This window comes from Ovis canadensis, chromosome 26 (assembly GCF_042477335.2).
Source record: "Ovis canadensis isolate MfBH-ARS-UI-01 breed Bighorn chromosome 26, ARS-UI_OviCan_v2, whole genome shotgun sequence".
Lineage (NCBI taxonomy): Eukaryota > Metazoa > Chordata > Mammalia > Artiodactyla > Bovidae > Ovis > Ovis canadensis.
The window spans coordinates 21,860,083-21,883,369 of record NC_091270.1 but is presented as its reverse complement, the minus strand read 5'-3'; the positions used below and the strand labels follow the sequence as shown (position 1 = coordinate 21,883,369).

Here is a 23,287-nt window from a genome sequence, read left to right as displayed (position 1 = left end):
GACAAAGCAATGAGCTGGGTTCTCAGGGACCCTAATCTTCAAACAGATCTGTGTGTACCTGGGCATTTTGTCATTGAATTCTCTTTTTTCTTTCCCCCTGATTTTTACCGCATAACTAACATTAAAAAAAAAAAGAATATCTTAATTCAATGAAAGAAGGTATTAGAAAATTATAACTCTACACTGAAATCATGTTTGTACACAGTTCTTTATCGGTGGTTAAAATAACCCACTGCAGTAACATACTGTTTGCCTTACTTTTTATCAGTCAATGTGTGTTATCGTTTTCAGAGACACATTAGCTCCCTACAAACTCGTATGATTAGGCCTGGAAATAAACCGTGGCAAGTTTCAAGCTCAGGCTCACTTCCGACAGGAAGCACGCGGAGGAGCAGCACAGCGAGAAGCGCAGCCCTGCAACGAGAGAACCCAGGGAAGCAGCCTTAAAAACGGCTTTGGAATGTGAGCTCAGACGCAATCCACATTACAACGTCAACCGACTTAAACAACCTCTGGGAGAAAATTTACGTTCTCTGAATGTGTCCCTTTCTAAATATTTTGAAAATAAAACCCTCAGGCATCTACAGTAGCATTTTGGTGAGTGAATTAATAAATTTAATTTATGTAGGCGTCCAAGGAATGAGTACTGTACAGATAGCAGAAAACATCGATTGTAATGAAATCATCAAATCAGACTGTACATTTTTTTTAGAGTGCAAATTTTTTGCTTTAGTGTTTTCATTAGCTAGATTTATCTTTACCTTAGTAGCGTATTCAAAAGCAGGAAAATCTACTCTGTAAGATGGCAGGTAAGGCTGCAAGTTTAGTTAAAAATACAAGGTTAGGGACTTCCCTGGTTGTCCAGTGGCTACTAAGACTCCAAGCTCCCTGGGTTTGATCCTTGGTAAGGGAACTAGATCCCACATGTCACAACTAAGAGTTAGCATGCTGCAACTAAGGATTCTGCTTGCCGCAAGGAAAACTGAAGACCATATGTGCAGCAACTGAGGCCCAGAGCAAATAAATAAGTAAAAACATTAAATAAGTAAACAAAAGTCAGTACTAAATAAACAAATAAAAGGTTAACTGGGTATATATTTCTCATAATAAACATGAAAGAATGAAAATAATCGAGAAGCTATCTAAAGCAAGAATGGGGCTGCATGAATACAGAGGACCAAATCCCATGAACACAGCCCTTAAAATGAGGGCTGCAAATGAATACATTTCTAACATTTTAAAAATGGTTACTCATAAAACTTGAACCCTGTTGATGAATTTAAATAGGACCCAACTTCTTGCTCTATTATTAGATTAATAGTTAACGATCAGAGAGCTTCCCATAATGTAGGACTGACTATGCAATTAATTCCATACCAGGCAAAACCCAAACAGTTTTCTCTCATTTTATATCTGCCTCATCATTTGAACAGGGTGAGGAGTGTAACTACAGTGAACCCGAGCCAGACAATGGCTCTGAGCTTAAATGCAGGTCAAAAAGAGCATCGGACACAAGGAAGAAAATGAAGCCTGCTACAATTAAACAGAGCAAAGTGAGTATAGCTTATTTTCACCATCCCGTAAGCCTCAACAAAAATGATGGAACTAAGGGGAATGGGGAAAAAGGCAGATGCAACATGATGATGCTTTGAAGTTGCGAAGCAGGTGGGTTAAGTGGTAACTGACCTGGAAGAGCAAAGAAAGCTCAAGCTTCAATGTCTAGAAAGGGAGTCAGCATTAAATTCCTTCCACAGATTACCAGGAAGGCAGGGAAAGTGGTTACTACTAACCTGTGAAAATGCAGTGTAGAACAGAATGAGAAAGAGAAATCTCCTACGTCCTGCCCACCCTCTTCTGGAATAAGACTAAAATCAGACAGACTTTCTGGGAGCAGTGGTGAGAAGTAGGGACAACGTCTACAGCAGAGCCCTCACCCCAAGACACGAGCACAGAGCCATGATTTGTCAGGGAAACAAGTCAGCTCAGGGGAAAACAGATACACAGATAACGACCCATGGACTTCCCTCTGTCAAACACCTCCACCTTATCAGAAGATTTATACACTCAGGCAAACAGGATTTCAATCAGTCCTCATTATTAAACATGACTTTCTCCTCATTGGATAAGAGCCTCTAGTATGAAAACAGAGAACAAAACAAACCAAAGGGAATTCCTGGGATGACAGTGATGGGAAGCCCCAGGATACCAGCTGCTTGGGAGACCAAGGGAAAACCAGTCTCGAGGGGAGCAGAAGAACAAAGGGATTCAGGGGGTGGGAACCCCAAGAAAACCAGATGGGACTGGAGAACTATCCGGTGTGCAGACAGTTACGGAGAAAAAGCTAAAATGCTTTTAGAAATTTTTGCAGTGAGTTAGTAGTAGGCACATAGGAAAAAAATAAACCGAAGTAATGAAAATGACTGTCAATGACTAGCTTAATGACTGTCAATGATTAGCTTAAGAAAAACAAACAAAAATTACCAGAAACAAAATAGCATCATCGTATATAATATGACTCAGCTTAAACAGCATGCACATAGTCACCTGTGTGTACGCAGATGTGAATGAGTGCGTATTTACACGCATATATAGCATGGCAAACAAAAGCCAGACCACACTGGGTAGATGGGAGGGGACGTGTACGTCACAGTGAAAGCTATACGGTCACATTTTAATCTCCTATAGAGGACGGCTATAGATGATGTCTATGAGAAAAAAAAAGGAAACAAAACAAAAACCCAGGAAAAGCATTTTATTTAGAAATATGCAAATAAAATATCAGAAAGATATTTTAGGAGAGAGTTTGGGCTGGGAAACAACATGTCAGGGAGTGCCATTTCTATTAGAGGCCTCATAAATTACACTTGATTCTGAAAACATTTTATTTGGGGGTAATTTCACCCTTATGAAAGAACTGCCAAAACAGTACAAAGAGTTCTCCACCAGCCACCTAGACTCCTGTATAGTCCATGGGGTCGCAGAGTCGGACTCGACTGAGCTGCTTTCACTTCACTAGATGCCGCTCACGCGGAAGTCTCCAACTTAGCCCTTCTCTTAGAGACGTGCGCTGCACCTAGAACCAGCTCGTCAATGTCTACAGAAACATCTTGGTGGACTGGTATCTATTTCCTTTTATTTAGGTCTCTTAAAATTTTTTTCTTAAGTGTTTTGTAGTTTCCAGTATACAGATCCTGCAAATATTCTGTCAGATTTAGTTAAATATTTCAACTTCTGGGGTTGCTAATATAAATGGCATTAAAAAAAAAAAAAAGGGATTCCAGGTGTTCATAGCTAGTAAACAAAAATACAACCAAACTTTGTATATTGTCTTTGTAACCTGTAATCTTGCTTAACTCAACTCACTAGCTGTAGGAGTTTTTCTGTAGACATGGTCACATCATCTATGTAAACAATCATGTCTTACATAAGTAGACAGTTCTATTTCTTTCTCAGTCTATGTGCATACTTTTTCTTGCTGGTTAGGACTTCCAATACAACGCAGAGAGGAGTAGTGAAAGCATTAAAGTTGCCTGGACAATTTTGTGAGGCAGATTAATTTGGTTTATTATGATAGCATAAACGCAAATTGTTCTTGAGTATAAATTAATGTGTCTATGGAAAGCACAAGATTTTTTAAGTAAAAAAAAATCACCTATTCTTATTTGGTACTGGTGCTGACTAATTATCACAGCTTTTATTAGGTTCTTCAACTCTCTATTCCCCATAAAATAGTTAGAACATTCTGAAGGGTCAAAAGAACTAAATGCCGCTTTCTGAATCAGAACCCATTAAACTAATTTTTTTTCTTAAACAGTCACTTTGTTATTTAATCACTAAGTCGTGTCCCGATTCTTTGCGACCCCATAGACTATATCCTGCCAGGCTCCTCTGTCCATGGGATTTCCCAGGCAAGAAAACTGGGGTGGGCTGTCATTTCCTTCTCCAGGGGATTTTCCTGATGTAGGGATTGAATTCACATCTCCTGCATTGCCCCTTCATGGATCACTGCCTTGTTGTGATTAAAAGGGCTTGCATAACTCAGTGAAGCTATGAGCCACGCTCTGCAGGGCCACCCGAGACAAATGGGTCATATGTCTCCATAGGGACACGTCTCCATCCGAGACAGTGGAGAGTTCTGATAAAATGCGATGCACTGGAAGAGGGACTGGCAAACCAACCCAGTATACTTGCCATGAGAGCCTCATGAGCTGTATAAATAGGCAAAAAGATACGACACTGAAAGATGAGTCCTCCAGGCCAGGAGATGTCCAGTGTGCTACTGGGGAAGAGCAGAGAGGGACTACTCACAGCTCCAGAAAGGATGAAGTGGCTGGGCCAAAGCAGAAATTACATTCAGCTGTGGATCTGCCTGGTGATCAAAGTAAAATCTGATCCTGGAATGTTAGGTCCATGAATCAAGGTAAACTGGACATGGTCAAACAGGAGATGGCAAGAGTAATATCAACATCTCAGGAATCAGTGAACTAAAAGGGATGGGAATGGTTGAATTTAATTCAGATGACCATTATATCTACTACTGTAGGCAAAAATCCCTTACAAGAAATGGAGTATCCCTCATAATCAACAAAAGTCCAAAATGCAGTACTTGGGTACAACCTCAAAAATGACAGAATGACCTTGGTTCTTTTCTAAGGCAAAACATTAAACATCACAGTAATTCAAGTCTATGCCCCAACCACCAATGCCAAAGAAGCTGACGTTGATCAGTTCTATGAAGACCTAGAAGACCTTCTAGAATTAACACCAAAAAAAGATGTCTTACTCATCACAGGAGATTGGAGTGCTGAAGTAGGAAGGCAAGAGATACCCACAGTAACAAGCGAGTTTTGCTTTGGAGTACAAAATGAAGCAGGGCAAAAGCTAACAGAACTGTGTCAAGAGAACACACTGGTCATAGCAAACACCCTTTTTCAACAACAGGGGGCTTCCCTGGTGGCTCAGAGGTTAAAGCGTCTGCCTGCAATGTGGGAGACCTGGGTTCGATCCCTGGGTTGGGAAGATCCCCTGGAGAAGGAAATGGCAACCCACTCCAGTATTCTTGCCTGGAGAATCCCATGGACGGAGGAGCATGGTGGGCTATAGTCCATGAGTTGCAAAGAGTCGGACACGACTGAGTGACGTCACTTTCACTTTTCTTTTTTCAATAACACGAGAGACAACTTTACACGGGGACATCACCAGATGGTCAATACCAAAATCAGATTGATTACATTCTCTGTAGCCAAAGATGGAGAAGCTATATACAGTCAGCAAAAACACGACCTGGGGCTGTTTGTGGCTCAGATCATCAGCTTCTCATAGCGAAATTCAGGCTTAAACTAAATAAAGTGGGGAAAACCACTATGTCAGGCAGGTATTACTTAAATAAAATCCCCTATGAATATATAGCAGAGGTGACCAATGGATTCAAGATATTTGGTCTAGTAAACAGAGAGCCTGAAAAACTATGGACAGAGATTCATAATACTGTACAGGAGGCAGTGAACAAAACCATCCCGAAGAAAAAGAAAAGCAAGAAGGCAAAGTGGCTGTCTGAGAAGGCTTTACAGAAAGCTGAAGAAAGAAGAGAAGCAAAAAGCAAGGGAGAAAGGGAAAGGTACACCCAGTTAAATGCAGAGTTCCACAGAATAGCAAGGAGAGATAAGGGCTTCTTCAATGGACAATGGAAAAACTAGAGGAAAGAAGGAGAAAGACTTGAGATCACCTCAGGAAAATTAGAAACATTTCATCGAAAAACGGCACAATAAAGGGCAGAAATGGTAAAGATCTAACAAAACAGAAGAGATCAAGAAGAGACGGAAAGAATACCCAGAAGAACTGTACAAAAAAGATCATAAAGACCCAGATAACTGTGATGGTGTGGTCACTCACCCAGAGCCAGACATTCTGGAGTGCGAAGACAAGTGGGCCTTAGGAATAGGAAGCACAGCAGACAATAAAGCTAATGGAGGTGACGGAATTCCGGCAGAGTTATTTAAAATCCTAAAAGACAAAGCTATCGAGGCGCTCCTCAGGAGGCACAGCGGTAAGGAATACACCCACCAATGCAGAAGACAGGCTTGATTTCTAGGTCTGGAAGATCCCTTGGAGTAGGAAATGGCAACCCATTCCAGTATTCTTGCCTGGGAAATTCCACGGAGAGAGGAGCCTGGTGGTCCCTGGGACCGAAGAGAGTCAGACAGGACTGAGCACACGCACGTACATCCCAGTGCTGCGCTCAGTATGCCAGCAAGTCTGCACACCCAGCAGTGGCCAAGGACTGGGGGAGGTCACCCTAACTCCCAAGAAGGGCGGTACTGAAGAGCGTGCTAACCATCGGACAGTCACACGCATCTCTCACCTAGAAAGGTTATGCTCGAAATCCTGCACGCTAGGCTTCAACACACGTGAACTGAGAACTTAAAGATGTTCGATCTGGGTTTAGGAAAGGCAGAGGAACCAGAGATCAAACTGCCAGCACTCACTGAATCATAGAGAAAGCAAGACAATTCCAGAAAAACATCTACCTCTGTTTCACTGATTATGCTGAAGTCTTTGATTCTGTGGATCATGACAAACTGTGGAAAACTCTTTAAGAGATGAGAATCCCAGACCATCTTACCTGTCTCCTGAGAAACTTTTATGCAGGTAAGGAATCAGCAGTTAGAACCTTCTATGGAACAACTAACTGGTTTAGGACTGAGAAAGGAGTACAACTAGGCTGTTTACTGCCACCTGTTTATTTAACTCACACACAGAGCACATCATGTGAAATGCCGGGCTGGATGAATTGCAAGCCAGAATCAGGACTGCTGAGAGAAATATCAACAACCTCAGACACGCGGATAATGTTACTCCAGTGGTAGAAAGGGAGGAAGAACTCAAGAACCTCTTGATGCAGGTGAAAGACGAGAGTGAAAAAAATGGCTTGAAACTCAGTATTAAAAAAAGGAAGATCATGGCATCCGGTCTCATCACTTCACGGCAAACAGATGGGGAAAGTGTGGGAGCAGCGACAGATCTCCTCTTCTTGGGCTCTAAAATCAACACAGATGGTGACTGCAGCCATGAAGTTAGAAGGCGATTGCTTCTTGGCAGGAAAGGTATGGCAAACCCAGACAGCGTGTTAAAAACAAGACATCACTTTGCTGACAAAGGTCCGTAGAGTCAAGGCTAAGGTCTTTCTAGTAGTCAAGTATGGATGTGAGAACTGGACCATAAAGAAGGCACAGTACCAAAGAATTGATGCTTTCCGACTGTGGTGCTGGAGAAGTTTCTTCAAAGTTCCCTGGACAACAAGGAGATCAAACCAGTCAACCTTAAAGGAAATCAACTGTGAATGCTGATGGGAAGGACTGACGCTGAAGCTCCAATATTTTGAGTGCCCGATGCGAACAGGTGACTCACTGGAAAAGACCCTGATGCTGGGAAAGACTGAAGGCAGAAGAAAAGGGCAGCAGAGGATGAGATGGTTGGATGGCATCACCAATTCAATGAACATGAACTTGGGCCAACTCTGGGAGATGGTGAGGGACAGGGAAGCCTGCTGTGATGTAGTCCATGGGGTCTCAAAGAGTTGGACACGATTTGGTGACTGAACAACAACTCCTGCGTTGGCAGGAGATTCTTTACCATTGAGACATCAGGGTAATATTCACTTTAATTTCTTAATGGTTTACTGTCTAAAAAATTTTCTTCAGTAGTCTTAAAAATTAATTTATTCAGAGTATTTAGCAAGCAAAGACACTAAACAAGTTACCCTTAATTTTTTGCATTTCAAAAAAAAAAAGGGAAAACAATACTTATTTCCATGTATAAGAGATTTTAGAAGGTCGGTGAGAGAGAAGCAAATTATGAAAGGGATCTGTGGTGTTAATAACCACAACTACAAAGGAAGCTGATGTAACTTACTTGAGAGCATTACTAATTGGCTTGAAACCATTTATTAACATTCACGATGTCTTAGTGTAACTGTAGTATTGTTTATTCCCAGTTTCTAAACAGCCAGGCTAATCAATCATTGTTTTTGGACTTGTCTCCAGACCATACCACCTACCATACACAACTGCTAAAATTCAACTGCATTTTGGGACTAAGAACATAGTGTGAACATAGCAGCCAAGGGGAAAAAACGGGGGTGTCTGCTCTATGGGAAAAGTCAACAATACTCTTTGAATACAAAGAACTTCATATTGTATAAAATGCCAATTAAGTAATTAAAATTCAAATCTGATGGTTTAGAAACTTGTGCCACAGATTTAATCCAAGGGAATCTACTTGATTTCAAACAGGTTGAAAGTATATGTATTTTCTCTAATTATTGAAAAGAAATAATTAAATTAAATAATTAAATAAAATTAAATTAAACTTTCTGCCCTTCCATCTCCAGTAGTCATGTACTGATGTGAGAGTTGCACCCTAAAGAGGGTTGAATGTGGAAGAATTGATGCTTTCAAACTGTGGTGCTGGAGAAGACTCTTGAGAGTCCTTTGGACTGCAAGGAGATCCAACCAGTCCCTCCTAAAGGAAATCAGCCCTGAATATTCATTGGAAGGACTGATGCTGAAGCTCCAACACTTTGGCCACCTGATACCAAGAGCCGACTCACTGGAAAAGACCCTGATGCTGGGAGACACTGAAGGCAGAAGAAAGGGACAACAGAGGGTGAGATGGTTGGATGGCATCATCGATTCAATGGACACGAGTTTGAGCAAACTCTGGGAGATAGTGAAGGAGAGGGAAGACTGGCGTGCTGCAGTCCACGGGGTCACAAAGAGTTGGACATGACTGAGCAACTGGAAAACAACAACAATCCTTCCCCACATCAACTGGGGTTAAAAAACACACACACACAACCCTTTGTTGTAAGAGTCTGTGGAGACACAGAAACATACATTCAGCATTTGCAAATTTGTTTCCTATCCAAGAGTAACAAAACTGGTCACTGCTAATTTTTAAAATTTTAAGCTAATAACAGAACTATAAAAATAAAATTATATTTTTCTCATCAGATCTCACAGATTCTTTGCCTCGGTTATAAGAGTAATTGATTTTCCTGAAACAATAAAACCTTAAGAGAATGTGCTACTAGGTCCATTGCTTTAACTTTTTCTAGAAAGAATAATGATATTTATGCTTTTTTTCCACAAAGAGACAGTATCATGTACTGTTTAACACAGAACCCAGGCAAGTGGGTTAAACCAATGCCCATCTCTTTACAGGTTTGTGACAAGAGGCAAGTCAGTTAACCTTTTTATCATATGAAAATATTATATATTATTATAGATTACAAAAATATCCATGTAGTTAATGCAAGTGCTGTGGCAATAAAGTTGTTTCTAGATTAAGCTTCAGGATAAAAAAACTGCGGCTATCAACAGTGTAACTTGTAATAACCATATAATAGGATGCTTAAGTCCTGAACACTTTAGAGCCAGAAAACAGAGGAGGTCTGGTCTCCCAGAAAGACCAACTTGAACTGGCTAAGTTTCAAGGCAACGATGTTTGCTCCAAAGTAAGTATTTCCAACACATCTCAGAACACCAAGAAATGTTTTCTATAATGCCATCAAGTCACTTAAAAAAAAAACAAGCCTGTCCAGTAGTCTGCCTCGGTGAGGCAATTTTCCATGGGATTTTAAACTTGAGGTGAAACTCACAGAATACACTAGTAACCATTTTAGAGGGTTCCGCCCGGTGGCATTTAGCTTACTGTTGAGCAATCACCACCTCTGTCTAGTTTTGAAACTTCTGGGTCAGGCCAGGGATACACCCCGTACCCATTAAGCGGTTACTCCTCATCCGCTTCTCTCTTCCAGCCTGGTTAACTGTTATTCAGCCTTCTGTCCAAGGACCTTCCCCTTTCAGGTCCATCATATGAAAGGAATCTTACAATATGTGACCTTCTGGCTTCTTTCATTTGGCTTCAAGGTTTCAAGATTTGAAGGGAGACTAGCAACAGGTGTCAAAAAAACAAGCTTGTTTAATAACAGTAAACCAGTACTGAGTGTTCTCTGGACACGTCCTGCCTTACTCGTCACACAGCTGGAGAATGGCAAGGCTGGGAACAAAATTCACTCTTACCCATTAATCTTTTGAAAACACAAAGAGGCGGTGTGCAGTCACAGAATGAATATATCAAAGTTCAAGGAAGCAAAAAATCAAAATATCCTCTAGGCTACCTCTGGAATTAGATGTCAGAAAGTCCAAGGCCTATGGGTGGAGGAAAAGCTGAATTCAAATCTCAGATTCACCATCTGCAAGCACTGCGACTGTGAGCAATCTATTAGAACTGCTCAAGTTTCAGTTTCCACTTTGAAACACTGAGGCTATCAACAGTATAACTTTTAATAACCATGATGGGAAAGATTGAAGGTGGGAGGAGAAGGGGATGACAGAGGGTGAGATGGCTGGATGGCATCACCAACTCAATGGACATGAGTCTGAGCAGACTCCAGGAGATGGTGAGGGACTGGGAAGCCTGGCGTGCTGCAGTCCATGGGGTCACAAAGAGTCGGACACGACTTTGAACCACAACACTGACAAGCTGAGCGTACGTAAGTCTCCCAGCAAGGCAGCCCCACACTCTTTACTTTGCTATGTGACTAACATCGTACCCATTCTCAGACATGCTCACTGGGCACCAGCTCTTCCCTATGTGGTCCTGAGACCAGCAGCCAAAACATCACCTGGGGGCAAATGAAGAACCCAAGACCCAGACCCACTGAGTCAGAATCTGCATTTTAATAAGATCCTCCAGTGATTCACAGGTTTTTAAGGTTTGAAAAGCACTGCTTCAGCTGTCTCAAAAAAGGGGGTGGGGGCATGGCAGGAAACCAAAAACTTAATACAACCTATTTAACCAGAACAGAAAAATAAGCAATAAAGTGCTAAAAATAAGTAGCTAAGAATTCTTCTCCCTTTTGTAAGAGATAGTAACTTCACAGAGAGGAGATACCAGACGGGAAGAGGGAAAAAGAAGCTACATGTTGATACGTACTTGAACGTTCTTACAAAAATGTCTGGCTGTATCACGTGCAGGCACTGCAGTTAGATTCATTCTGCTTATATTTTACCCAATCTTTTCCAGGCTGCGAAAATGAAGATGGGTTATTCTTGGATTTCAGAGCTTAACTGCTCACAATGAGCCACTTTTTACATATTGCTCAGTAGAGAGCATGGTGACCCGGAATTTCACCAGGGTACTTAAATGTGAAGTCCAAACATCTTTATAAATAACACAAGCTCTACTTTTCTTATCAAAATGAAAACAAAGAAATAAATATAACACATTCCAATGTAACTAAAATAAATAGCAGAAACATTACTGTATGAAAACAAAGTAGAAATTATTATTACCATCACTGACAATAAACCAAATATTATGGCTACTAAGAGCAATCACTGTTTTTTGTTCTTTCCGTGAATTTGAGTTATAAGATGGTTTTCCTTAAATGAGCATCAGGTCATCTTATTTTCATGAATCTTAACAAGAAACACACGAACTACATGGGCACTTCTGTAATTTATAATGATGTACAATCTTTTTAAATGACATTTTTAGCTCAGAGGCTAGAAGAAATTCCAAGACTTTTAAAAGAAATAACAGTATGTTCAGCCACCCATCTGCTCACTCATTCATTCTGCTACAGAGTGCTGCGCCTCACGCCCCAGCCCAAGTCCTGGGCCACGTAAGACAAGACAGGCACAGCCTCTGTCCCGAAGAGCTTGTGATCACTAAACAACCGGTGTCTGCCACACAGGTGCTGCCGTCACACCCGAAACAGCCCTGGTCTGGTCCTAGACCCTTGTGCCAAGGAGGGTATGGCCAAAACTCTCCTCATGAGTTTTACTACCAAAAATACTGCTCACAGTTTAACAATGAAATGTTTTACTTCAAGAAGGCATCCATGGATTGAAGGCAAAAGGAGAGGAGGGCGGCAGAGGATGAGACGGTTGGATGGCATCACCGACTCAATGGACATGAACTTGGGTGAACTCTGGGAGAAAGTGAGGGACAGGGAGGCCTGGCACGCTGCAGTCCATGGGGTTGCAAAAAGCCAGACACAACTTAGTGACTGAACAACAACAAAAGGAAAAAAGTCCTGCACATAAATTAACACTTATGTATTAGTCTCTCTTGTTGTTATCATCCAGTGAGACCAAATGAGCAACACATGGCTGCTCCCTGGAAGAAACACTAGGACAAACCTGGACGGCATGTTAAAAGGAGAGTCATCCCTCTGCCAGCAAAGGCCCCTATAATCAAAGCTGTAGTTTTTCCAGTAGTCATGTACGGATGTGAGAGCTGGACCATAAAGAAGGCTGAGCACCAAAGAACTGGTGCTTTTGAACTGGAAAAGACCCTGATGCTGGGAAGGACTGAGGGCAGGAGGAGAAGGAGGCAACAGAGGATGAGATGGTTGGATGGCATCACTGACTCAATGGATATGAGTCTGAGCAAACTCTGGGAGATGGTGATGGACAGGGAAGCCTGGTGTGCTGCAGTCCAGGGGGTCGCAAAGAGTTGGACACGACTGAGCAACTGAACAACAATGAAACGAAGATAAACTGGCTATAGGAAACAAAGCCGGTGGAGATGCGCTTCTCTAGTCACTGAAGGCCCTCTCCCAGGCTGTGTGATACGGCAGGCAGCCCGTGAGGAAGGCAGAAGGACCTTGTGAAGGACAGAAGCATCTCCTCCTGCCCCACTTCACAAGAGCCCATGACTGCGTTTGTGTGTCTCAGGTCTGTGAACTCTCTGAGAACAACCAGTGCTTGATAGATTATCAGGTTATACAAACTTTAATATTCAAGCACAGCATTATCTGTTCTTGCAAAAGAATACAGATCAATTCAAAAGAACTAAGATGTAGATCTATCATGCCATCTAAGGCAAGCTGCTAGTTCAGCTGCAAAATCACTTTTATGTATGTCTTATTATCTGGTAAAGAAGAGCTGAGAAGGTTTTCTGTAGGGAACCTTCCAGGGCAATGAATTTTAGGAGAAACTCATTGTGTGGATCACACATAGTAAGCATCAGGTAGCAAAATGCTGTCAATTCTGTTTTGAAAGACATTACAATGGTTTTTAAAACTCCAGCACTTCTCTCATCAGCTCTCTTCAAAATGCCACTATTCCCACTGAAGCCCAGTTCACAGAGGGGACTCATGCAGAGATGGAGAGAGGTTAAGTCTGATGCTCTGCCTGGTTCTACGTCTGAGAGATGGTGAGGGACATGGAAGCCCGGCGTGCTGCAGTCCACAGCGTCTCAAAGAGTCCAGCACAGTGACTGAACAATAAGGATGCTCTGTGGCAATCTATGGCGACTCTGGTTAGAGCTCAGAAACCTTACAGAATGGCAGTTCAGAGTTCCCAAGGTCACTGACAGCCATTGTGACGATGCAGGGCTGAATCTCACTTTCGAAAAGTCCCAGAGAATGAAATCACGGCTGCATTTTCTGGTGAAAACCTGAAGGTGAAACTTTCATGCTGTTGCTGAAGGAGAGCACTGCTTCCTTGGGACGCCAGAGAAACAGAGGAGTCTAGGGATTCAGCGGAAAGTTGCAAAGGTTAAATAACGAAGATGTAACTTTAGGTGTAACTGAAGCTTTTTCTGAAACTGAGCTTGGAATTTGTGATTCAGTTCCACGGAGACTAAGTGGAGATCCTAGAATTCTCAAGCATAAAGTGAGGAAGAGATAATGTGAGGTTCGGGAAAGTTAAGAACTGGCACTTCTGCTTGGCTGCCCCAAGTTAAGCAAAATAAAATAGAAACAGCGAGAGCCCTGAAGGCCGTGTTTTGAAACGGATGGGCACTAAACAGGATGGGGTCTCTGGGCCTCTCGCATGTAGCATTATGCATTTACACTGCCTGCCGAACACAGAGACCTCTGCTTTAACATACAGAACCTTAATCTGGTATCTCCCTCCCTCCTTAATACTCTGGCCACCAGATATGAAGAACTGACTCACTGCAAAAGATCCTGATGCTGACAAAGACTGAAGGCAGGAGGAGAAGGGGGGCAACAGAGGATGAGATGGTTGGATGGCATCACTGAATCAATGGACGTGAGTTTGAGGAAAACTTGGGAGTTGGTGAAGGACAGGGAAGCCTGGCGTGCTGCAGTCCATGGGGTCGCAGAGGTGGACACAGCTTAGCGACTGAACAACAACAAGCCGACAGGTCCCCCTTCACATCCGTCTGCAGTGGTGAGGCTGCGGGCAAGCCCACTCCGCCAGGGTGGGATGGGCACACCTGGTGGGCTGAGAGGGTGGTGGATGGGGTGCCGGAGTCCTGCAGGCCGCCACTTTCCGGGGCCCCAGAGGAGGGGTTGGGCACTCTACAGGAACCACAAGGGAAAGGAGCAGGGAGGCAGGCTGTGTGTCAGTCCTCAAACAGAATCCATTATTTTGACAGGAAAAAGTGTCAGAGTAGGTGTGCTCTGAGATGACTGCTTCTACCCAGTGCCTTAGGGTAGTATCTTTATCAAGCCTGTTTCAAAGAGTCAATCCTGATATCCAAGTCAGAAGGGCTAATTTTCCTAGTGTCTCCACCACTAAACACAACAGTGTTTATCATCTCACGGGGTCCAGGAGACAGAGGATGTGAAAATGCTTTTTAAAATGTAAGTGCTTCATCAAAATATAATCTCTGGCACAGTCAAAATGACTTTGGAATCAAACCAAGTAAGATCTGAAGACCCGAGGTGGAGCTGTCACATCATCAGCGCCTCGCAGCCAATAAATGTTAGCTAGAGAATGCAGGAAAACAGCTCGGGAACCCTGGCCACAGGCACACTGCATAAGTGCATTCTGTCTAAAAATGACTCATGGTTAGTCCACTCACTTCAGGTTTATAAAGAAAAGAGAGAAGACAGTTTCAGGATGTATTCCTCCTGAGCAGTCTCAGGAGGACAGGGATGTACCAGGGAAAAGGCCGGATTCCAGTCTGGTTTCAGCACTGGCTGTGAGCTCAGAAGGGTGACTAAGCATTCTTCCGAGTGACACACAGGCACGGGCTGCAGGGACTACAGGGATCACAGCCCATTTCATTCTACCTCAGACAGTTGACCCTGCGCTCACCCTAATAACGTACATCTCTCAGATGCATCGCCTACTGAGGTCAGTGTGGAAAAGTCCAAACGGAATCACCGTATTTCAAGACAACCGACCCGCCAGGACATCACGTTTTGATTTATGACGTCCTTGACTGTGAAGTGCTTCTCTACTTTTCTGTTACAAGTTACACTGCCTTGAAATTTGGCTGCAAGACTGATGAAGCTTCTAAGCCCTGAATTTGCATTTATAAGAGACTTAGCTTTAAGTGTCCCCATCAAGCCTAACTCAAAAGCAGTCAGAATCAACACTTTCTAACCTGAACACAGAGGCTGAGTCACTCCTGTGTGTGTCTGAAAGGGGACAGAGAGGCGTGTACTGGAAGCAGAGGGGAGAAGAAGTCGCAGGGCCCCCTCTCCTGGGACAGAGGGCATGCAGGTGGGGCGGAATTCAGGTAATGCCAGGAAGAGTGAGGCAGACACTAAGTAAGTGAAAGACGCTTCTTCTGGAGAATTCAAGGAGCCCCACACTTAAACAAAATATAACAAACTAGTCTAAAGGGACACTCTGGTAAAACCAATTTCTCTCTTTTTCTTTTGTGTTACTTCCTGTCCCTCTTGAACAGGACACAGGCCTACATTTCTGTTTCTGACAGACAACTCGATCATGAAGCAGGAAAAAAGTTACTTGCTTTGCTGAAAACAGCAGAGTGAACAGTGAAAGGAGGAACTGCGGTAAACAAGCTGAAGATGCCAACATGGTTTTCTCAAACACACACACAAAAGATTAAGTAAAAATCCAAAATGAATTGTGTTATAAAATCACCATAATTTTTTGGATATGATAAACCGGGCCACATACAACCATCTAATTTTAAAGAGCTGTTAGAATTCTCCTTTACAAAAAATTTCCAGAGAATACCACACAAACCCTGAAATAAAAACATTCCCAGTGATGTTTTTCTTGGAGGCGAGTTGATAGCGCTCGCCAAAAGGAATATTTTAAGAATCCCCCAAATTGCATTGGGGACGAGCAGAAAGGAGGCAGACCACAGGGAGAGAGTCGTTCCTTTTACACAAAGATATGAGATCCTTCAGGAAGCGTGTGGATTCTTCTAGCACTGACCCGAACAGAAGCCGTCACCTTCGAAGCTCCTGCCCAGAGTCACGAACAAGTCGCTGATCGTTGTGCTGTGTGTTAAGTTTTAGAAACTACCCTGTGTGGCTCTGTAAACAGCAGGCGCAACTTCTGTCTCTCAGAACAGCTTATCACATTTGTTTGCTTGAATTATTTTAGAAAATCAAAGGAGGCCATTCAAGAATCAGGGAGCATGTCTGTCTTATTTAAGATGGAGTTGGACAGGGAAAGGGGTTCAGTTCGTGTCTACGGTGTTTTCCAAGGCCTTCATCTATAAGCATCAGTGAACACGTCACAACCCGCCCCCCCCCCCCCGCCCCCCACCACTAGAGGAAGCCTCTGAGTCATCACAATTACATGACCAGGCATTTTTCTTTAAGCCGCAGCGTATCCTGTGCTTTTCGGTTTCCCAGGGGTTGGTGTTTTCCACGCATTGGGAGGGTTTGCGCATCGCTGGGAAGCTGTTTGCATAGACACGAATTCCAAAACTATCTTTGGAACCTGACAGCAACTGCTTGGAGAAATAGTACCCTGAAGGCTCTGGAGAAGATCAGCACCACAGTGCCTTCCAGGGAAGTGGGCTCTCAAGCACACTGAAATCCTCCAGTCGGCCTCTGAATCAGGAAAGACACAAGGATGGATGCAGATGCTCCCCCCGCAGTGCCCACCCAGACCATCCCCATGTCCAGCCTCCCTCACTTAGTCCTCAACCAAGTGCTCACTTGTCCAGAGCAAGTGCCTTTGGTCAATTTAGGGTTAATGTACTCTTTCCCGGAGAAGGCAATGGCAACCCACTCCAGTACTCCTGCCTGGAAAATCCAATGGACGGAGGAGCCTGGTGGGCTGCAGCCCATGGGGTCGCTAACAGTCGACCCAACAGAGCGACTTCACTCTCACTTTTCACTTTCATGCACTGGAGAAGGAAATGGCAACCCACTCCAGTGTTCTTGCCTGGAGAATCCCAGGGACGGGGGAGTCTGGTGGGCTGCCGTCTCTGGGGTCGCACAGAGTTGGACATGACTGAAGCGACTCAGCAGTACTCTTTCCCTATATAAGGCTATGGGGACAGGATACAGCAGTTGATTTTTACAGTTCTTGTAGGAGGTTACTAAGTTATTTCTGTTGTAAGGCTAACGTGCTAAATCCCTACTTTTTGTCAGGTGCCTCAAGGAGCACCACACATCTTTAACTCTTAGCTTCACGCGATCCTATGAAGGACATCCTGTCACTGGGTGTGTCTTACAAAGGAGGAGCCGCAGCTCAGGGAGACAGGATGTCTTCCCTAAGGCTGCCCAGCCGGAAAGGTTCCCGGCACCCGGGCGGCTCAGCACCCTCTGTCTCATTTTCCTTGCTGTTGTTCATCACTAAGTCATGTCCGACTCTTTGTGACCACATGGACGGCAGCATACCAGACTCACCTGTCCTTCACTATCTCCTGGAGCTTGCTCAGACTAATGTCTGTTGAGTCAATGATGCCTCAGATCTTGTCTGCTGATGCCCCCTTCTCCTCCTGCCCTCAATCTTTCCCAGCATCAGGGTCTTTTCCAATGAGTCAACTCTTCGCATGAAGTGGCCAAAGTATTGGAGTTTCAGCTTCAACATCAGTCCTACCAATGAACACCCAGGATCTCCTTTAGGATAGACTGGTTGGATCTCCTTGCAGTCCAAGGGACTCTCAAGAGTCTTCTTGAACACCACAGTCCAAAAGGATAATTCTTTGGTGCTCAGCCTTATTTAGGGTTCAACTCTCACATCTGTACATGGAAAACCACAGCTTTAACTAGACAGATCTTTGTCAGCAAAATGATGTCTTTGTTTTTTAATATGCGGCCTAGGTTTGTCATAGCTTTTCTTCCAAGGAGCAAGCGTCTTTTAATTTCATGGCTGCAATCACCATCCTCAGTGATTTTGGAGCCTAAGAAAATAAAAGTCTGTCTCTGTTTCCATTGTTTCCCCATCTCTTTGCCATGAAGCGATGGGACTGGATGCCATCTTAGTGTTTTGAATGTTGAGATTCAAGCCTCCTTTTTCACTCTCCTCTCTCCCTTTCATCAAGAGGCTGTTTAGTTCTTCTTCTCTTTCTGCCATAAGGGTGGTGTCATCTGCGTATCTGAGGTTGTTGATATTTCTCCTGGCAATCATGACGACAGCTTGTGGTTCGTCCAGCCTGGCAATTCACACCATTTTCTCTGGGGATGATTAAACTCCCCAATCAGGGGGCAGCAGGGTAGCTCACCATTTCGCTGTCCTGAACTTATTATTCCTTAGGGGAAACTGATGGGAGCCTCCACGCAGAGCAAGCACATCTGGGTTCACACGTGCACACAGACGTACAATGAAGCTGCGTTTCCAGTGCAGTCCTTTTCACTCCATCCTCTCCCTCTGAACAGCTACCTGTGTATTCCAGTCTTCTTAGTAGAAGGCACTGGATGTATGAGACATTAGACAAGTGAAATATATTAACCTGTCAGAAGTCGTATCTTCCAGAAGAACCGGTGGCTTAATTAGTGGCTTAAAAAGGGCAAAATTCCATTAAATTTTGAAGAAACTGCTTTACCACTGTGTGAAATCATCATGTGTGCTGTGATTTGTCACTTAGGTGTGTCCCACTCCTTGTGACCCGATGGACTGTAGCCTGCCAGGCTCCCCGTCCATGGGATTCTCCAGGCAAGAACACTGGAGTGGGTTGCCATACTCTCCTCCAGGGGTTCTTTCCAAGCCAGGGATTGAACCCAGGCCTCCCACATTGCAAGCAGATTCTTTCCCATCTGAGCCACCAGGGAAGCCCTGAAATCATTATACTGGCAGGTAAAATGTGCTACTTAAAATGTTAACCGAATGCTGTCCTGCACTGTCTTGCTAGTGTTAAAACCCTGACTGAGGCAGGCTCCTGGCTTTGGCACTAATACAGCCCTGCCCCAGTCTTGCCTTTGCTCAAGTCTTGGGGGTCCACAGCCAACCGTCCCCTGTGGCTCAGCCTCGCTCTGGGCCAGCACCGTGGGCGAGGTCTGTGTCAGGAAGAACATGCAGAGTTTGGGGATGGCTGGAGGCCCAGGGTGACCTACTCTAGGTCTTTCTGTGAGCAACTCCTCTTTAGTTTTTTCTCAGTGAGCTCTATTTTTGACCAGTCTGTCTCCTTGCTTACAATGACCAAACCCCGTTCTGAAGATTAAAAGTCCCACATGAAGGTGTAGACAGGATCCCTTCCGGAGGGGCGGGAGGGAGACCTCTGAGGGCGAACCTGGCCCAGGCACCCTCCCCCTGGGGCTCCCTGAAGTCTCGGGCTCCTCAACGTGCAGATGCACCACACCAGGCTCTGCATCTCACATGGCCTTCCTCCTTCTGGGTCTTTCTAAACATACAGAATTCAAATCAATTAAAAGTCATCAGCCAGGGACACAGTAGTGTTACGCGGCCCTGATGGAAATAACACATCGGCATTATCGTGAGAGCAGGCAGAAGAAGGGCCCTGCAGCTATCCTTGGAGGAGTCCCAGGTGTCTGTGACCTGCCTCGGAGACAGGAGCTTTACAGGTGCAGTGACACTCACGACCTCAAGATGGGAGGTGCTCTGGTTTATCCGGGGGGCTCTGCGAGACCACGAGGGTCCCAATAAACGAATGATGGAGGCAGGAAGTCAGAGACGTGACCAGTGAAGCAGAGGCTGGTGACATCACGGCTGGAAGGGGCTGCGAGCCACGGGCCGTGGGCGGCCTGCAGAAGCTGAAGGGGGCAGGAAGCAGGAGCTCTCCCGGAGCCTCCAGCAGGGACAGAGCCCCACAGCACCTGGCTGTGAGTCCGGGAAGCCTATGTAGGCTGCTGACCTCAGAGGCTGTGAGAATTCAGGTTGGGTTGGTGGGGAGGCGGTTAGCCTCTAAATTTGTAGTAATTTAACATGGCCGAGGACCACTAACACAGTACCACGGACCCTGCAGGCATGTGCCTCCAGTTCTGTGCTTTGCCTTCTAAACTGTCCCAGCTGGGCTGTCCCGTTTTCCACATACACATCTGAGAGTCAGCCTGTGCGTCATCGGTGAAGCCTGTGAGTGTGAGCAGGAACACGCTATATCTGCAGAGCACTTTAGGGGAGAGGGTCTTTGAACCGTACTGAGTCTTCCAGTCCTTGTGCACGATCTGTCTCTGCCGGCTCCAACCCTCCAGGCCACAGAGTCTGCACACCCTTTTCTGTTGGATTTAAACTTAAGTATGTCAATGTTGGGGCTTCCCCCGTGGCTCAGAGGTAAAGAATCTTCCTGTCAATGCAGGAGACCTGGGTTCGATCCCAGGGTTGGAAAGATGCCCTGGAGGAGAAAATGACAACCTATTCCAGCATCTTCGCCTGGAGAATCCCATGGACAGAGGAGCCTGGCCACAGTCCAGGGAGTCACAAAGAATCAGGCACAAGTGAGCAACTAAACACCACCACCATCTTAGTGTTGACCATGTACGACTGAATCCTTGTTTGCCAACAATTTGCTGACCTCACTTATTAATCCTGAGAGCTTTCTGGTGGATTTGCTGCAGTTTCCACACAGACTCTCATGTGGTCTGAGAACAGAGGTAGCTCCCTCTCTTCCCCGCTATAACCTAAATGTCTTTTAGTTCCTTTTCTTGGCTTATTACTGCACTTACACTTAGTCCGCTCACTATGTCACCGTGGGCAAGGCTCCTCCCTCGGGCAGGAAGGCCCAGGCAGGCAGTCCCGCCTGAGCACAGGAAGTTTATCAGATAACATGTTTCACTTCCCGCCTTGCTCACGGATAGCAGTTAATCCCACAGAGAGAGGCTAATTTCACACAGTGGCCTGATGTTGAGTGCACACCTGGCTCTGTTTCTACATATGATCAGTGGTGGAACCCTGGCAGGACTTGGGGCAGAAACCGGGGCACCCAGGCAGGGCTTCCCGCGCCCGGTAGCGGGGAGGGCGAGCCCTCATGCCCGCGCCTTCCACTGGCTCTGCATTCCAGGAGGACAAGCCGGTACAGAACAGAGCACAGCTGCCTGGCCTCATAAAAGATAATGTCTTCCTCTGAGACATGAGGGAAGGAAGAGGTGACTGATAAACAGAGACACTGTGAATTGGAGAGAAAGCAAACAGGATATTCATTCACAGAGGCTGGAGCTATTAATGACATTGCATACAAAGAAATGTGGACCAGTACTTTGTATATAATTAAGTAAGATAATTCCTAATTGTTGCCTAGAGAAACAGGACTTTGTGGGGGGAATTCCAACCTTTTCCACTTCATGACTCCAACCACTAATATCTTAAACCTCACACACCAGAGAGAGATGCAGGTTAAATCATAACAAGGGAAAAAGACCACACCTGAACTTGCAAATATATCTGCTGTTTATTTGCATATTATAATTCTATTGGCTTAAACTAACAGAGCATTCCCAGGTGGCTCAGTGGCAAAGAATCTGCCTGCAATGTAGGAGATGCAGATTTGATTCTTGGGTTGGGAAGATCTCCTGGAGAAGGAAACAGCAACCCACTCTGGTATTCTTGCCTGGGAAGTTCCATGGACAGAGGAGCCTAACGGGCTACAGTCCACAAGGTCACAAAAGAATTGGCATGACTTATCGACTAAACAACAGCAGTAGCGGGAGGAGAAGGGAGGCTGGGTACTTAGCAGATGTAAAATAGTGACGCAAGTAACCAAGGATGCTACCCTCATCAGACAGTAATGCTTTGGAGTGACCACGGGTTGTGGGTCAAAGTAAAAATAGAAAGAGTAAGAAACAATTTCAATTTCAATAATAATGGGGAAAAAAATGACTTAAAAAACCCCCTCAAACTCTGCATTTAATACACAGAAATAAGGGCAAGTAATGTTAAAGATAGACATGCATAGATAATAACATATCCAAACGGGATTAAACGAACATGTCTCTCAGTAAGTAGACCCATCTGTGAAAACAATCACGGAATTCCTTTGGCTTTTTAAACCATCGCTAACATAGGTCACATTAATTCTCGGTCAAGCACAGAACAAAGAGCATTTGACTGTGAGAACATGCACTGGGCGTTCTCATTCCAAGTCTGCTCTAATCTTACATCTTCTCGTGGCCGTGAGCTCTTTACCTGGAAACCTACCTGCTCATCCTCCTGGGGACCATCAGGGCTGGAGGCGAGGACAATCAGGGGAGAGAGGGCGGGACTAACGCGGACCTGCCGGCCACTCAGCCTGGGGCGAGCACCTGGGACGCGCATGCGTACTTTGCGGACGCGGAGGCTTACCCACTCGAAGGACAGGATCCAGCAGCCGCGCGCTATGCCCAGCAGCACGCTCAGGGTGCGGCGCGGCTTCCCGGCCAGCACGTGCGTGGTGCTACCACACACCTCCCGCGCCAGTGAGAAGCCCTTCAGTTTGTTCACGACCTGGATCACCACGCTGTACTTTCTGTGAAGCGGGGAGAAAAATCAACACACGGTTGGATGTGTTTCCTATGCATAAACATCAAGGGGATTACAAAGAACTAAAATGTAAAAAAACTAGGAAAAAATGTACACTGATTTCTTCTGTGGTTCTCGTTTCCCTGCAATTCATAACTTGAAATCTAGGGGAAATAAATTTCAGATCTCAACTCCAACTGTCTGTTCTAGTGGCTAAGAAACAGCGGCTCCAAAGCTAAAAGCGGTTTCCCCAGGTGCCTGGCGGGGCCGGCCAGCCCCCTGCACCAGGCCTCCTCGACACCCAGACCCGGTAGTGTGTACTTTTGAGTCCTGTCGGACTTAGTTTTTGCACTGTCAGAACCAAGATCCTCACTTATTTTATTTTAAAAATGAAACATTTATCAAGAGTCAAACATAATTTTATATGTCTTGTTTATTAAAACTTCGGATTAAACTTCAGGGCAAATTTCACAAAGCTCATCACTGTTTATCTTCTGATTTGTCATTCCATTAATGCCTTAAGTACCCTTTTTCCTCTTTAAATATTTCTCTTCCCTAACTTTCTTCCCAAATCACTCTTCATATTCCCTTTCTTCCTTCTACGATCACCTTTCTATCATGCCTTTAACGTTGACATGTTGCTTTTCCCCCTCTCTGCCAGCAGCTTTGGGAAATCCCTGCCAAAACATGAACAC

The 23,287-nt window shown here is 44.7% G+C and overlaps 1 protein-coding gene across 12 annotated transcripts in view; it reads right to left on the bottom strand.

Annotated features, from left to right (window-relative positions):
• The window catches only part of MCPH1 (microcephalin 1), a 230,181-nt gene that overhangs the window by 135,079 nt on the left and 71,815 nt on the right, over positions 1 to 23,287 (bottom strand). For 5 of the 12 annotated variants that reach the window (XM_069573071.1, XM_069573066.1, XM_069573064.1 and 2 more), the window contains exon 11: positions 22,437 to 22,599. The exons of 3 other annotated variants lie outside the window; for them this stretch is intronic. In XM_069573071.1, coding sequence (XP_069429172.1) covers positions 22,437 to 22,599 — 163 coding nt within the window. Of the gene's footprint in view, positions 1 to 258; positions 415 to 22,436; positions 22,600 to 23,287 lie in introns of all 12 variants that reach the window. 4 more of the 12 variants (XR_011253472.1, XR_011253471.1, XR_011253469.1 and 1 more) reach the window with 1 other exon arrangement.